This window comes from Eucyclogobius newberryi, unplaced genomic scaffold (genome assembly GCF_026437365.1).
Source record: "Eucyclogobius newberryi isolate DKJ021-1_F unplaced genomic scaffold, fEucNew1.0.hap1 SCAF_1, whole genome shotgun sequence".
Classification (NCBI taxonomy): domain Eukaryota; kingdom Metazoa; phylum Chordata; class Actinopteri; order Gobiiformes; family Gobiidae; genus Eucyclogobius; species Eucyclogobius newberryi.
Genome location: NW_027315723.1, coordinates 28,904,023 through 28,918,567, shown reverse-complemented (window position 1 = coordinate 28,918,567; position 14,545 = coordinate 28,904,023). Strand labels below are relative to the sequence as shown.

The 14,545-nt window shown below is 43.5% G+C and overlaps 2 protein-coding genes across 6 annotated transcripts in view; both read left to right on the top strand.

Moving 5' to 3' along the window:
* Window positions 1-2,568, top strand: part of sash1a (SAM and SH3 domain containing 1a) — a 232,250-nt gene extending 229,682 nt beyond the window's left edge. For all 4 annotated transcript variants that reach the window (XM_072442765.1, XM_072442756.1, XM_072442749.1 and 1 more), the window contains one exon: window positions 459-2,568. In XM_072442765.1, coding sequence (XP_072298866.1) covers window positions 459-713 — 255 coding nt within the window. In that variant the 3' untranslated portion in view covers window positions 714-2,568. The remainder of the gene's footprint in view (window positions 1-458) is intronic.
* Window positions 2,569-4,650: 2,082 nt separating this feature from the next.
* Window positions 4,651-14,545, top strand: part of usta (uronyl 2-sulfotransferase a) — a 59,008-nt gene continuing 49,113 nt past the window's right edge. The window contains exon 1 of one of the 2 annotated variants that reach the window (XM_072442792.1): window positions 4,651-4,933. In XM_072442792.1, the coding sequence (XP_072298893.1) occupies window positions 4,663-4,933 (271 nt within the window). In that variant the 5' untranslated portion in view covers window positions 4,651-4,662. The remainder of the gene's footprint in view (window positions 4,934-14,545) is intronic. The other variant, XM_072442783.1, reaches the window with a different exon arrangement.

Genomic DNA, 14,545 nt, shown 5'->3' with positions numbered 1-14,545 from the left:
GTGATATTATAATATAATATATGTTATTTTCACACTTGCAACCACATTTCATACTCCAGTGCAATTTATATATGTTTTTTTCTTCTCTATTATGCATTTTTTGGCTGGTGGGACTTAAAGTCCGGTGCATTGTAATTGAATTGAATTGGCACAATAGAAATATATTATTCCTACATCCAACAAAACACACACGCACAAAAGAACTGTAAAACAAACAAAAATGTGTCCTTAGGCAAGACACTCACCTGCCCTGTCTGTGTGAATAATTGAAAGGCTGTTGCTGCAAAATTTGGCCTCAACCTGGACGTAAACCTGGACTAGAACAGGACCAAACTAAGTCTACATCAGGACTAAAATGGTTTAAATTAGGGGGGTACCAGAACACAGCTGTGAACGACCCTAAGACGAGCATCCTTACTAGAAATGAACCTCATATTAAATTGCGTTCAATCCCTCAGATCCCATCCGGAGGTCAGACGGAGATCTCCCGCAGGCTCTTCCCCGTGGGCCACATCAGCTCCGTCTCCGATTGGCTGGTCTCCATCGGCCTGCCCATGTACGCCCCCACGCTGGCCGCCGCGGGCATCCTCACGCTGCCCCAGGTCACGTCGCTGACAGAGGGCCGCGTCTGGGAGGCGGGCATCCGGGACGAGAGACACGTGCGCAGGCTGGTTCACGAGTCGCGCTTGGTCAGCCCAAACGGGGGGTCCTAACCGGTCAGTTCGCCACTCCCCATAAGTGTTATAGTCATGGACTCGGAAGGTCAGTATTTTCCCGTGGACGGCGAGACATCAATAACTGCCCTGACAAGTCGCAATGTTTACGGACAACATAACCGATGCCTTTTCAACTAAAGAAAGTCTTCAAATAGACTTGGATCTGCCTTTGAGGAAGAAAGCACACTGTTTTTTATAGTGTTTTTGTAACGTAGAGAGACATTTGACTTCCTGCGTACGTCATAAGTGCTTGCGGCATGGCACCATAGTCTCTGAGTCTCTTAATGGATGTAGCTCGGCCAAAGGAATTTGTTTGAACGCGCTTCTTAATATCTTCTCTATATCTGGACTTCACATCCACGCACCACTGAAGAAGACCCTCACTGCTCGTTTGGAGATTGGAAATATGACTTATCTTGTATCATGCTTCTGTATTATAACACAATTTAAATGAGTGTTTTTTTTCTTCTTCTTCCGTTTGCCTTTTTTAATGTTGACGCCCTGTTTTGATGCCAGTCATTTTTAAGCTAAAACGACTTAACACTTTTGTATTCTCGTATATATTCTTACTTTTTTTTTCAATTGCCTACATCAAACAACAAAACTAAAATTTTACACCGTAAGCGTTCACACTTTCAAAACATTCCCTGTAAATGCCTTATTTGATTCAAAGTATTGCAGTAATGTCTGAGCAGGCGTCATATTTCAAGGAATTTCTGACGGCAGAGCAAGAAGTCTTATTTAGCGTATTATTATAGTACTTTTTGAATTGAATTGGACTTTTGATCGAACGGAGCGGTGCCATATCAGGTGACTCGCAACATTTGGCAAACTCGCCAATTAATCAGGGCGACAAGATGGGCCATTACACCTTTTAGTCATTACTCAAAAGCTCATTTTATAAATTGAGTTAGCAAACATTCCTTATCTTCAGAAAGCAGAATACAGCGCTGTGTAAAAGTTCAGCCAATAATTTATGGAGTGCTTTCATTTTCTCGTATTCTTTTCTTTGTTTGTTTTTTTTGGAGATCCACGAGTGTTTTAATGGATTTTGTGCCAATTTGAGACTAAATCGTGGCATCTTTGTCGGGCTTCTCTTGCGTTTTACTCTTCATATTCGATATGCTATTGTCGCTTAAAACAGTTTTGCACAGTAATGAATATTCCTCTACGAAAAGTGTTGTTTTTGCTACATTTCAAGATGTTTTGCAGTGGGCACGTAGACGTTTCATGCCTTTTTTAATTTTTTATTTCCGCTTCGATCAAAAAGTGGTGCTCAATGAGACGGAGAGTAGTGCGGCCAGGTTTTACTAAACGAGATACTGACACTGTAAATGCACTTTAGAAGGTAATCCTAGCTGGTTTTCTTTTCATGAATTTGGCTATATTTGGCCCTTTGTCATCAGGTTTTGTAAAAAAAAAAAAAAATGGGTTATGCTGGGTATTTTAGTATTACCTTCCCAACAGTGAATTTGCTAAGCGTTCACAGGTTTATCCCATTTCAGTTACTTCAGTCTTGATTACATATATACGAAATGCTTGTTGCACATTCTGTATATGTAATTGATATTTAAATAACTTATTTTGTGTTGCTTTTTTTTTTTTTTTTTCGACTGTAATTAGCTGTATCATATAAATAGCAATACCTTTCTGCATAATGCATATTGCTTTAGCCAGTAAGGAGCTCTACACTATGTATTGTAAAATATATGTACAAACGATTATTTTATTTGGTTTTTCATCTACCTAATGATTGTCCATACAGGTTTGCTTGTGTATTGAAAACCAACAACAATGTCATGTCCATAACTATTTGTCATTCTAAAATATAATAAAATGTTTCTTGCCATAGGATGTTTGTCATGTATTTCAGTGTTTCATTGTCGAAACGGGTGTCGACTGTCGAGGTTCGATCTGCAATAGCTGTAAAAATCAAACAAAGCGTCTCATCTTGTTTTGTGTGTCTCTGGAATAAAGAATGAAACAAAATAGTGAATTAAAAGCTTTGTTGCGGCCGACTTCCAATTATCCAGGGCCACGTTCCACAGTTACGCTTGTTAAGGCGACACTATTACAGTAATAAATGCTGCTTAACCTTCTTTTAATGCCTTCGTGTGATTTCAACCTTTCTGCTTTATTTGGTGGTAATTGTTTTGATTTTTTTGCAGTTGTGAATATCAGATGTAGTATGTAGATGTAGTAAAACAGAATCAGAATAGTGTCTTGTAATACAGCTGCCCTTTAGGAGGGGGCGGTGCTGAAAAATAAATATATTTACTTTTTTTTCAGTCAAATAGATTTGTGTTAATTGAGGTTTAATTATCAGAAAAATGTGAAATGTCTAGAAAAGGAAAAGTGCAGAAATATCTTATCTTATTTGAAATGTTAAGTAAATATTTTTTTATTTTTTAATCCGCTCTTTTTAAAGCATTTTTACTATAAACTTAGTACTTGACACTTAATGTTTGCATATGTTCTAACAATATTCGTGACATTATCTACATTTTGATTCATTGCCCTGTACAACTTTTAAACATTGTTGCAAAGCCGTAGTAGCTCATTTATATTCCCGGCATAGGCCGTCCTAAAGTCCCACTCATTAACACATTATAATATGTTTTACAAGCGAAGGATCCAAACAAACCATTCCAGAACATTTGGAGCATTCGTGTCTAACATAAATTTTCCCAGCTTCATTGTGTCACGTTTTACATCCTTCAGATCGTCTCGAGGCAAAAAGTTGTGACCCTTGGGACTGTTTTAACACAACAACTTCCCCCTTGAGGACGTTAACGAGTTTGAATGGGTCGTTTAAAGGTCCACCTGGCCCCTGACATGTGCCTGGAGCCTGCAGGAGGGTGCGTGGAGGAGGAGGAAGAGGAGGAGAAGGAGGGTGCATGGAGGAGTAGGGTGCATGGAGGAGGAGGAGGAGGAAGAGGAGGAGAAGGAGGAGGGTGCATGGAGGAGGAGGAAGAGGAGGAGAAGGAGGGCGCATGGAGGAGTAGGGTGCATGGAGGAGGAGGAGGAAGAGGAGGAGAAGGAGGAGGGTGCATGGAGGAGTAGGGTGCATGGAGGAGGAGGAGGAGGAGGAAGAGGAGGAGAAGGAGGAGGGTGCATGGAGGAGGAGGAAGAGGAGGAGAAGGAGGGCGCATGGAGGAGGAAGAGGAGGAGGGTCCATGGAGGAGGAAGAGGAGGCGAAGGAGGGGGTGCATGGAGGAGGAAGAGGAGGAGGACAAGGATGAGGGTGCATAAATAAGGAAGAGGAGGAGGAGGAGGAGGAGGCGGAGGAGGCGGAGGAGGAGGAGGAGGAGGAGGAGGGACTCTGTGCTGTGATTGATCTGCTGGCCCTGGGGGAAAGAGAACGTTAAGAACAAGTGAAGCGTGTCGAGAGTCTGAGCTCTGTCTGCCACCGCTAAACTTGATTTAATTAAATGCCAACTCCTTCAAAAAATAGCCAATATCCCGCATGCGTCGCGGAGACTCCCACAGTGACACCCAGACGCCCCTTCACACACCTGACTGGCTCGGGAGTCGCTCATTCCCCCGCCGGCCCCGTCACCTGTCATACTCACTTCTCTCCACTTGATGTCGCTGTTTTGCGCCTCACCGCCCCGCACTTCATCCCGAGTGAAGAAGTGGAAGTTGCGCCTCGGCTCCTCCACGTTCAGCGGTAATCTGACACCCCAAAGTCTGCAGAAGGATGGACTTTTAAACTGTGCTGGGAGGACGGGACGGAGGGAGCAGTCACCAGACGAAAGCAGAAGTGAACGTGGACTGTGCGTAAAAGGAAAGAAGAAAAAAGAAAGAAGAAGAAGAAGAAGAAGAAGAAGAAGCGACGCGCGGCGGAGGAGCGGAGGAGCGCCTGGACGTCTCATGAACCTACACGGGCGCGCGCGACTTCTCCAAGGCGAATGGGTGACTTTTGGGTGCGCTTTGTGAGGAGGAGATGATGAAGGATCACAGCGGCAACAGTCTTCACAACAACGGCCAGACTCCGAACCACATCCGAGAGCGCAACGGGAGAAAGTGCGGCGGCGGCGGCGGCGGCGGAGGAGGCGGCGGCGGCGGCGGCGGGCTCCTCTCCGCGTCGCTCCGGGTCTCCCTGCGCGGATACGGGGTCTGCATGGGCACGCTGCTCGTCTTCTGCCTCGGGTCGATCCTCCTCCAGCTGAACGGAGGACCCCCGCAGATCCTGCTCGACCTTCGGCAGTATCTCGGTAAGAACTTTTCCGTACCTGGCTCTTCTTTCTTGTGCCGCCGCCGCCGCTCGCTGCTCGCGCCGCGGGTCGCGCCGCGGGTCGCGCACGCACAAACTTGCGCCCACAAAGACATGTGTGGACCAAAACAACATCTGATGAGCTTCACATGTGGCTCTGCTCCGGCCAAGAGAAAGAGCTCTGAGGCGCCTTCTGTTCATTCATAACCAGAGTTCACGAGAGAGAGAAAGCGCAGACTTGTAGCGGATAAATCAATGCGCTTGCCATAAAACGCGCGTGGAAAAACCCGCATTAACTCTTTACTTTTGACCGTTTTTTGTTGTTGTATTGTGACCTGGTTTAGCGACTGTAATCACCGATTTTGTGTGTGTGTTTGATGATGATGAAGATGAGTGAAATGTTGCGCTCGTGTCAGAACCTGGCACGGCCCAAAGACGCGCGCGCGGCCAAATGATTATGATTGTAGTTTTGTTCAGAAACATAACTGACTCTAAATATATTACTCATATAAAACACTTGACAATCTGGACTATCATCTGCTCCAAAAGCTCATGAAGTGTTTATTACAAGTGTTGTGGAGGCTATACATCTATATATACATCTATAGTATACATCTATTATATACATCTATAGTATACATCTATTATATACATCTATAGTATACATCTATATATACATCTATATATACATCTATATATACATCTATATATACATCTATATATACATCTATACATACATCTATAGTATACATCTATATATACATCTATATATACATCTATATAGACATCTATATATACATCTATAGTATACATCTATATATACATCTATATATACATCTATATATACATCTATACATACATCTATAGTATACATCTATATATACATCTATATATACATCTATATAGACATCTATATATACATCTATAGTATACATCTATATATACATCTATATATACATCTATATATACATCTATTATATACATCTATACATACATCTATAGTATACATCTATATATACATCTATATATACATCTATATAGACATCTATATATACATCTATAGTATACATCTATATATACATCTATATATACATCTATATATACATCTATATATAATTATCACATTTGGCACACATGAGTCATCCTAGTGTTTCTGTAGATATCACTTAATAATCCGTTTTTAATTTCTATCCACTTTAGCTGAACATATAAATGTGGAAGTGTTTTATAATATTATAATAAACATTTGTCAAAAAAATGAAATATAATAAATTCCAAGTGACATTTTGATCTTTTCCACTATAGACACAGACATAAAGCTTGTTTAAGTCTGAACCTTCTTTTCGGTTCACATTTGTCCAGAAGGAACTCCGTCAGCTCAGGGGAGGAACTGTTGGTTCTGTGTTCTGTGAGGGAGGGTTCTAGCTGAGGCCATTTGACCCCATAACCATCTGGAACACTTGCCAAGTCACCACTCGTAATCCCATTGCTCACGCCGCACTTTGAGTGGTTCCACACTCGGTTCCACACTCGGTTCTACACTCGGTTCCACACTCGGTTCTACACTCGGTTCTACACTCGGTTCTACACTAGGTTCTACACTAGGTTCTACATTAGGTTCTACACTAGGTTCTACACTAAGTTCTACACTCGGTTCTACACTAGGTTCTACGTTAGGTTTTACACTAGGTTCTCCACTAGGTTCTACACTAGGTTCTACACTCGGTCCTACACTAGGTTCTACACTCGGTCCTACACTAAGTTCTACACTAGGTTCTCCACTAGGTTCTACACTAGGTTCTACACTCGGTTCTACACTAGGTTCTACACTAGGTTCTACACTCGGTTCTACACTAGGTTCTACACTAGGTTCTACACTAGGTTCTATATTAGGTTCTACACTCGGTCCTACACTCGGTTCTACACTAGGTTCTACACTCGGTTCTACACTAGGTTCTACACTAGGTTCTATATTAGGTTCTACACTCGGTCCTACACTCGGTTCTACACTCGGTCCTACACTCGGTTCTACACTCGGTCCTACACTCGGTTCTACACTCGGTCCTACACTCGGTTCTACACTCGGTCCTACACTAAGTTCTACACTAGGTTCTCCACTAGGTTCTACACTAGGTTCTACACTCGGTTCTACACTAGGTTCTACACTAGGTTCTACACTCGGTTCTACACTAGGTTCTACACTAGGTTCTACACTAGGTTCTATATTAGGTTCTACACTCGGTCCTACACTCGGTTCTACACTAGGTTCTACACTCGGTTCTACACTAGGTTCTACACTAGGTTCTACACTAGGTTCTATATTAGGTTCTACACTCGGTCCTACACTCGGTTCTACACTCGGTCCTACACTCGGTTCTACACTCGGTCCTACACTCGGTTCTACACTCGGTCCTACACTCGGTTCTACACTCGGTTCTACACTCGGTTCTACACTAGGTTCTACACTAGGTTCTACACTCGGTCCTACACTCGGTTCTACACTAGGTTCTACACTAGGTTCTACACTCGGTCCTACACTCGGTTCTACACTCGGTCCTACACTCGGTTCTACACTCGGTTCTACACTAGGTTCTACACTAGGTTCTACACTCGGTCCTACACTCGGTTCTACACTCGGTTCTACACTAGGTTCTACACTAGGTTCTACACTCGGTCCTACACTCGGTTCTACACTCGGTTCTACACTAGGTTCTACACTAGGTTCTACACTCGGTCCTACACTCGGTTCTACACTCGGTTCTACACTAGGTTCTACACTAGGTTCTAGACTAGGTTCTACACTAGGTTTTACACCACCAGCACTTTGAGTCGTTCCACACTCGGTTCCACACTCTACACTTGGTTGTGACCTTTGCTTGGACTTGGACTAGTTGTAATAGTAGTAGTAATAGTAAGAGTAGTAATAGTAGTAATAGTAGTAACTTATGGGTGGGCCGTATTGGGGAGTAACTGAACACATGCAGAGAACACACGGATTTTGATCAACTTTTTCAGGTACAGTTACTCTTTCTTCAGGTACAGTTACTCTTTCTTCAGGTACAGTTACTCTTTCTTCAGGTACAGTTACTCTTTGTTCTGGTACAGTTACTCTTTCTTCAGATACAGTTACTCTTTGTTCAGATACAGTTACTCTTTGTTCAGATAAAGTTACTCTTTGTTCAGGTACAGTTACTCTTTGTTCAGATACAGTTACTCTCTGTTCTGGTACAGTTACTCTTTCTTCAGGTACAGTTACTCTTTCATCAGGTACAGTTACTCTTTGTTCTGGTACAGTTACTCTTTCTTCAGATACAGTTACTCTTTGTTCTGGTACAGTTACTCTTTCTTCAGGTGCAGTTACTCTTTGTTCTGGTACAGTTACTCTTTGTTCAGGTACAGTTACTCTTTGTTCTGGTACAGTTACTCTTTCTTCAGATACAGTTACTCTTTCTTCTGGTACAGTTACTCTTTGTTCAGGTGCAGTTACTCTTTGTTCTGGTACAGTTACTCTTTGTTCAGGTACAGTTACTCTTTGTTCTGGTACAGTTACTCTTTCTTCAGATACAGTTACTCTTTATTCTGGTACAGTTACTCTTTCATCAGGTACAGTTACTCTTTCATCAGGTACAGTTACTCTTTGTTCAGGTACAGTTACTCTTTGTTCAGGTACAGTTACTCTTTCTTCAGGTACAGTTACTCTTTGTTCTGGTACAGTTACTCTTTCATCAGGTACAGTTACTCTTTGTTCAGGTACAGTTACTCTTTGTTTGTTCAGATACAGTTACTCTTTCATCAGGTACAGTTACTCTTTGTTCAGATACAGTTACTCTTTCTTCAGGTACAGTTACTCTTTGTTCAGATACAGTTACTCTTTCATCAGGTACAGTTACTCTTTCATCAGGTACAGTTACTCTTTGTTCTGGTACAGTTACTCTTTGTTCAGGTACAGTTACTCTTTCTTCAGGTACAGTTACTCTTTCATCAGGTACAGTTACTCTTTGTTCTGGTACAGTTACTCTTTCTTCAGATACAGTTACTCTTTCTTCTGGTACAGTTACTCTTTCTTCAGATACAGTTACTCTTTCATCAGGTACAGTTACTCTTTGTTCTGGTACAGTTACTCTTTGTTCTGGTACAGTTACTCTTTGTTCAGATACAGTTACTCTTTCATCAGATACAGTTACTCTTTGTTCTGGTACAGTTACTCTTTCTTCAGATACAGTTACTCTTTCTTCTGGTACAGTTACTCTTTCATCAGGTACAGTTACTCTTTGTTCTGGTACAGTTACTTTTGTTCTGGTACAGTTACTCTTTCTTCAGATACATTTACTCTTTCTTCTGGTACAGTTACTCTTTCATCAGGTACAGTTACTCTTTGTTCAGGTACAGTTACTCTTTGTTCAGGTACAGTTACTCTTTCATCAGGTGGTAATCAGAATACATGACTTCATCAAAGGTACATATTGCAGTACTGTGTCTCTCTTCAAACCGCACAGTATTAGTATTAGTATTAGTATTAGTATTAGTATTAGTATTAGTATTAGTATTAGTATTAGTAGCTCATGTGTCTCTAATCAGTGCATTACAAACATAAACTATTTTAATCAAGTTTTGACTCTACAATAAAATGATAACAAAATAAGTATTTGTTTAAGTCAAATGAGACAATGACCTGAATCTAACCTTCTTTTTGTGGAGGGCGTCGTAGAATAGATGCTTATGCTGATGGTGGCAGTAATACAGTAATACAGTATTACAGTATTACAGTAATACAGTAATACAGTATTACAGTATTACAGTGATACAGTGATACAGTAATACAGTAATACAGTAATACAGTAATACAGTATTACAGTGATACAGTGATACAGTAATACATCCATCCATCCATCCATCTTCTGCCGCTTTATCCGGGGCCGGGTCGCAGGGGCAGCAGTCTGAGCAGGGACTCCCAGACCTCCTTCTCCCCAGACACTTCCTCTAACTCCTCCGGGGGGATCCCGAGGCGTTCCCAGGCCAGCCGAGAGACATAGTCTCTCCAGCGTGTCCTGGGTCTTCCCCGGGGTCTCTTCCCGGTGGGACATGCCTGAAACACTTCCCGAGGGAGGCGCCCAGGAGGCATCCGGAACAGATGCCCGAGCCACCTCAGCTGGCTCCTCTCGACATGGAGGAGCAGCGGCACAACTCCGAGCTCCCCCCGTGTGGCCGAGCTCCTCACCTTATCTCTAAGGGAGCGCCCAGCCACACGGCTGTAATACAGTAATACAGTAATACAGTAATACAGTAATACAGTAATAACTCCGCTTGTGTAATAATACTTTTATCTTTTTCACCTCATATTTGACCATTAATGAAATCAAAACGATCAAAATCTTTTTTTTACCCCCCATTGTCCTTCCTCTCATTGTTTTTTTAAGTAACATCTTCTTATCTTGATTACAATTAAGTTTAGACTCAAAGATCAAGTATAATTCAAGTGCCGCGGGGTCTTTCATCAACTTTAAATGTCAAATGAGATGAAATGAGATGAAATTTAAATCATGGAATATGAAAAGCACAGCATTTGCGTCGATTGCACACTTCAAAACATACTTTATTATAGTTTATTACACACGAGTGCAGTAAATCGAGTGTGAAATAACTCTTTTTACACGTTCTGCCGTTCCAAACACGCATCTAATAACGTGGCGCGTAGAAGCAGCGGTTTGGCCCCGGCTCAAGAAGGGGGAGGTCGCCCGCTTATGTAAGAGCCAAACGCAGGGCCACGCGTGAGTAATCCTCTCCATCCAGACGTCAGACGCCTCAGAGCGACATCAACGACACTGAAATGAAACACACTTATCTGTCTGTGATGAGGCTGGAGCGCCACGGCGTTTAGATGGAGCACAAGTCGCTTTTTTTATTATTACACCTCAAAAACAACCTGCAAAACTGCATATAATTGTCCTTTTTATGCCGACTGAATTTACAGAAATGTCCCCTCCGTTTATTCAATTACGTTTAATGTGATTTATAATGTTACGCTATTGAGAAACGATAACCTAAATATCGTTTTTATATCATATTGACCTGAACATACGTCGCGCCGGCCGCTTTAGCCGCCTCGGCCGGCTCATACGCGCGCTCAAAGCGTCGAGAGCGTAAGAAAACGCACCAATCGCACCGCAAAAACGAAGAAATCGGGCCGTGGATAACGCACTACATGCTCAACGCGCGTTTACTATAGACTTTGAATGTAAACTGGACGCTTCGGCCGCGGCGGTGTGGAAGCCCCTTTAGTCGCACCAGCCAAAAAATGCATAATAGAAAAGAAAAAAACATATATAAGTTGCACTGGAGTATGAAATGTGGTGTGAAAAGTGTGAAAATAACAAATAATATCACATATAAGTCGCTCCGGAGTATAAGTATATAGGTATAAATATAAATATAAGTCGCACCCCGGCCAAAATTATGAAAAAAGGTGCAACTTATAGTCCGAAAAATACGGTAATTAATTTTGACTGAACTATTAACATTTTTAAGGGGTTTATGGCCTCAATCGCACTAACATGACCCAAGAAAAATGCTGTCTCTCTCCTTAGTTGCATTTAAATGTATTTATATGTATTTAAATATCACTTCCCAGTACTGCGTGTCACATTGTTACCGTAGTACTTCCCTTCCCTGTTCCAAACAACTTCACTTCTCCGCTTTTAGTCCAGTTTGTGCATCTTTAGCCTGTGATTTGCCTCAGATTTATGGCCCGGTGCTTACGGCGTGTTACTCTTGGCCGCCGCGTGCTTGGATGAAGGTGCCGGTCCCTGGTGCTGGTCCCTGGTGCTGGTCCCTGGTGCCGGTCCCTGGTGCCGGTCCCTGGTGCTGGTCCCTGGTGCTGGTCCCTGGTGCTGGTTCCTGGTGCCGGTCCCTGGTGCTGGTCCCTGGTGCCGGTCCCTGGTGCTGGTCCCTGGTGCCGGTCCCTGGTGCTGGTTCCTGGTGCTGGTCCCTGGTGCTGGTCCCTGGTGCTGGTCCCTGGTCCCTGGTGCTGGTCCCTGGTGCTGGTCCCTGGTGCTGGTCCCTGGTGCTGGTGCCGGTCCCTGGTGCTGGTCCCTGGTGCTGGTGCCGGTCCCTGGTGCCGGTCCCTGGTGCTGGTCCCTGGTGCTGGTGCCGGTCCCTGGTGCCGGTCCCTGGTGCTGGTCCCTGGTGCTGGTCCCTGGTGCTGGTGCCGGTCCCTGGTGCTGATCCCTGGTGCCGGTCCCTGGTCCCTGGTGCTGGTCCCTGGTGCTGGTCCCTGGTGCTGGTGCTGGTCACTGGTGCCGGTCCCTGGTGCTGGTCACTGGTGCCGTGGTGCCGGTCCCAGGTGCCGGTCCCTGGTGCCGTGATGCCGGTCCCAGGTGCTGGTCCCTGGTCCCGTCACTGGTGCCGGTCCCTGGTGCCGTGGTGCCGGTCCCTGGTGCCGGTCCCTGGTGCCGTGGTGCCGGTCCCTGGTGCTGGTCCCTGGTGCCTGTCCCTGGTGCCGATCACTGGTGCCTGTCCCTGGTGCCGGTCCCAGGTGCCGGTCCCAGGTGCCGGTCCCAGGTGCCGGTCCCAGGTGCCGGTCCCTGGTGCCGTGGTGCCGGTCACTGGTGCGGTCAGAGCCGGAGAGTTGAACGCGCTCCGGCTCTGACCGCGGGAACAGAAGAGGGTTTGTTCTGTGGCTCGTGTTTTAGGGTGTCACTCATCGTGTTGGCGCTGGAGCTCAAACGGCGTGCGGACCTTTACACCTGGATTTATGGCCCGTGTGTCTAACGTTCCACTCTGCGCTCGGGCCCCGGGGTCGCTGTGTGTCGAGAGGAGTGTGGGGTTTCATCCGGGGCAAAGTCAAGTGGGTTTTAATGGCCACACGCTGACAGTGATGAAGACGGAGCCGTGATGAGGGGTTTGTTGGTTCATGACTAAAGAAAGATTTGCTTCCATTTGCTAGAATATTTACTGTCCATTATACACAATTATACATTATACACAATTTAGATCCAAAACAAGACAAACTCCAAATGACAAAATTTAAATTACGTGATTATTAAACCATTGGGGGGAGATCCGACATTATCAAACCTGAAAGTTCAAAACATTTCAATCATAGGCTAAATTATGACGTTTATAAAGGTCTGTCACAATAAACATTATTAGGGCGTGGCGATACAAAATCAGTTAATTTTGTGTTTTCCCCCAAAGAGAATACACAAAATTCACTGATTTGATAAAAAATGATGAAGTTTTCTTGTTATTGTATTGTCTGCAGTTAATAATAAAGTAATTTATGTCGTGTCGACCCGGAAGTAAGAGTTGAAAGAAGCGCTCTGATTGGCTGCGATTGGGTGGTCCACACCAGCTTCACTTCACTTCACTGTCAAAGCGGTGCATGCGCCCAAAAATTAATGAATGTGAAGTGAATATGAAAGGGTATGGATTTATAGATTTAGAGCTATAGTTCCTCATTTTGTGGTTTAAACATCAGATTAAAGTGAAATAAAGACAAATCACCGGAACAGTGAGTTTTCCTTATTTCCCTTAAAACTGGTGTACCTGATTTTCAAACAGTCATTTAAAGAAGTCTGTATTAAACCTTTCTAGCACATTCATAGCTCTCTAATCCTTAGTATTCACATGAATGGAGCACACACAGCTTTAGATCATTTTTTATCAGACACAAAAGTGAGTGACATCAGCTCAAAGCGACAGAGTGATTCACATGGCTCTTTCTCACAAGCTTGAAAAGATAAGATAAGACGGCACGTGAGGTCTGACTTCTTCACAAACTTCTGCTTTTACGATGCACTTTCTCTGGTGGAAACAGAATGTATAAATTATGAGGAGAAAAAAGGTGTAACACAGCAAATGGATTTAAGTACCGGTAATAATTCCTTGAACATAAACACATGCTTTTAAAGACAGAACTGTATTAGAGAATTAGTTATAATTTACACAGCCCCATATTTAATTTATTGTGATATTTTCTGTAACAATCTATTCTGCTTCCAAATGTGTTATAGTGAATTTATAGTCAATAATCGTTCTTTATCCATGATCGCATACTGAGTGAGTGACACAGTTAAAAGTACTATTCTTAATCAATGTGGGCGACTTAAAGAGACTGTGAATAGGTGCATACTTTTAGAACTGTTATTGAAAAAGCCGTCTTCCTCCTCGGGCTTTGGGCTTTTGTTGTGTCCCAGACGTGGATGTGCGACTTTTGGAGCCCACGTGCTACACCCACCTCTCACTGAACAACCGACGTTACAACCGACGAGACGCACACTTTAAAAACAATTTGAAGACAATACAGGACACAGTTTCATTATTATGATTATGATCGTTAAAGTGTCCTCGTTTTGCAGTGATTGCGCACAATTCGACTCAAAACAGCCCAGACTTTAGCTTTAGTAATTATTACGAGTGTTCTTTCCTGGCCCGTCGCCGAGACATTAACACACCAAACAACAGGCTAATTACCGGTATGCTCCATTAGTACATTTGTTTGTGACCTCCAAAACAGTCCCCATGGAAAAGCAAACGGTGCCAACGTTGCTAATGCAGAGTAATTGTGGTCGTAACCCCCAGATGGAGTAATGGCCTTTTAGCTGATCTACGTGAG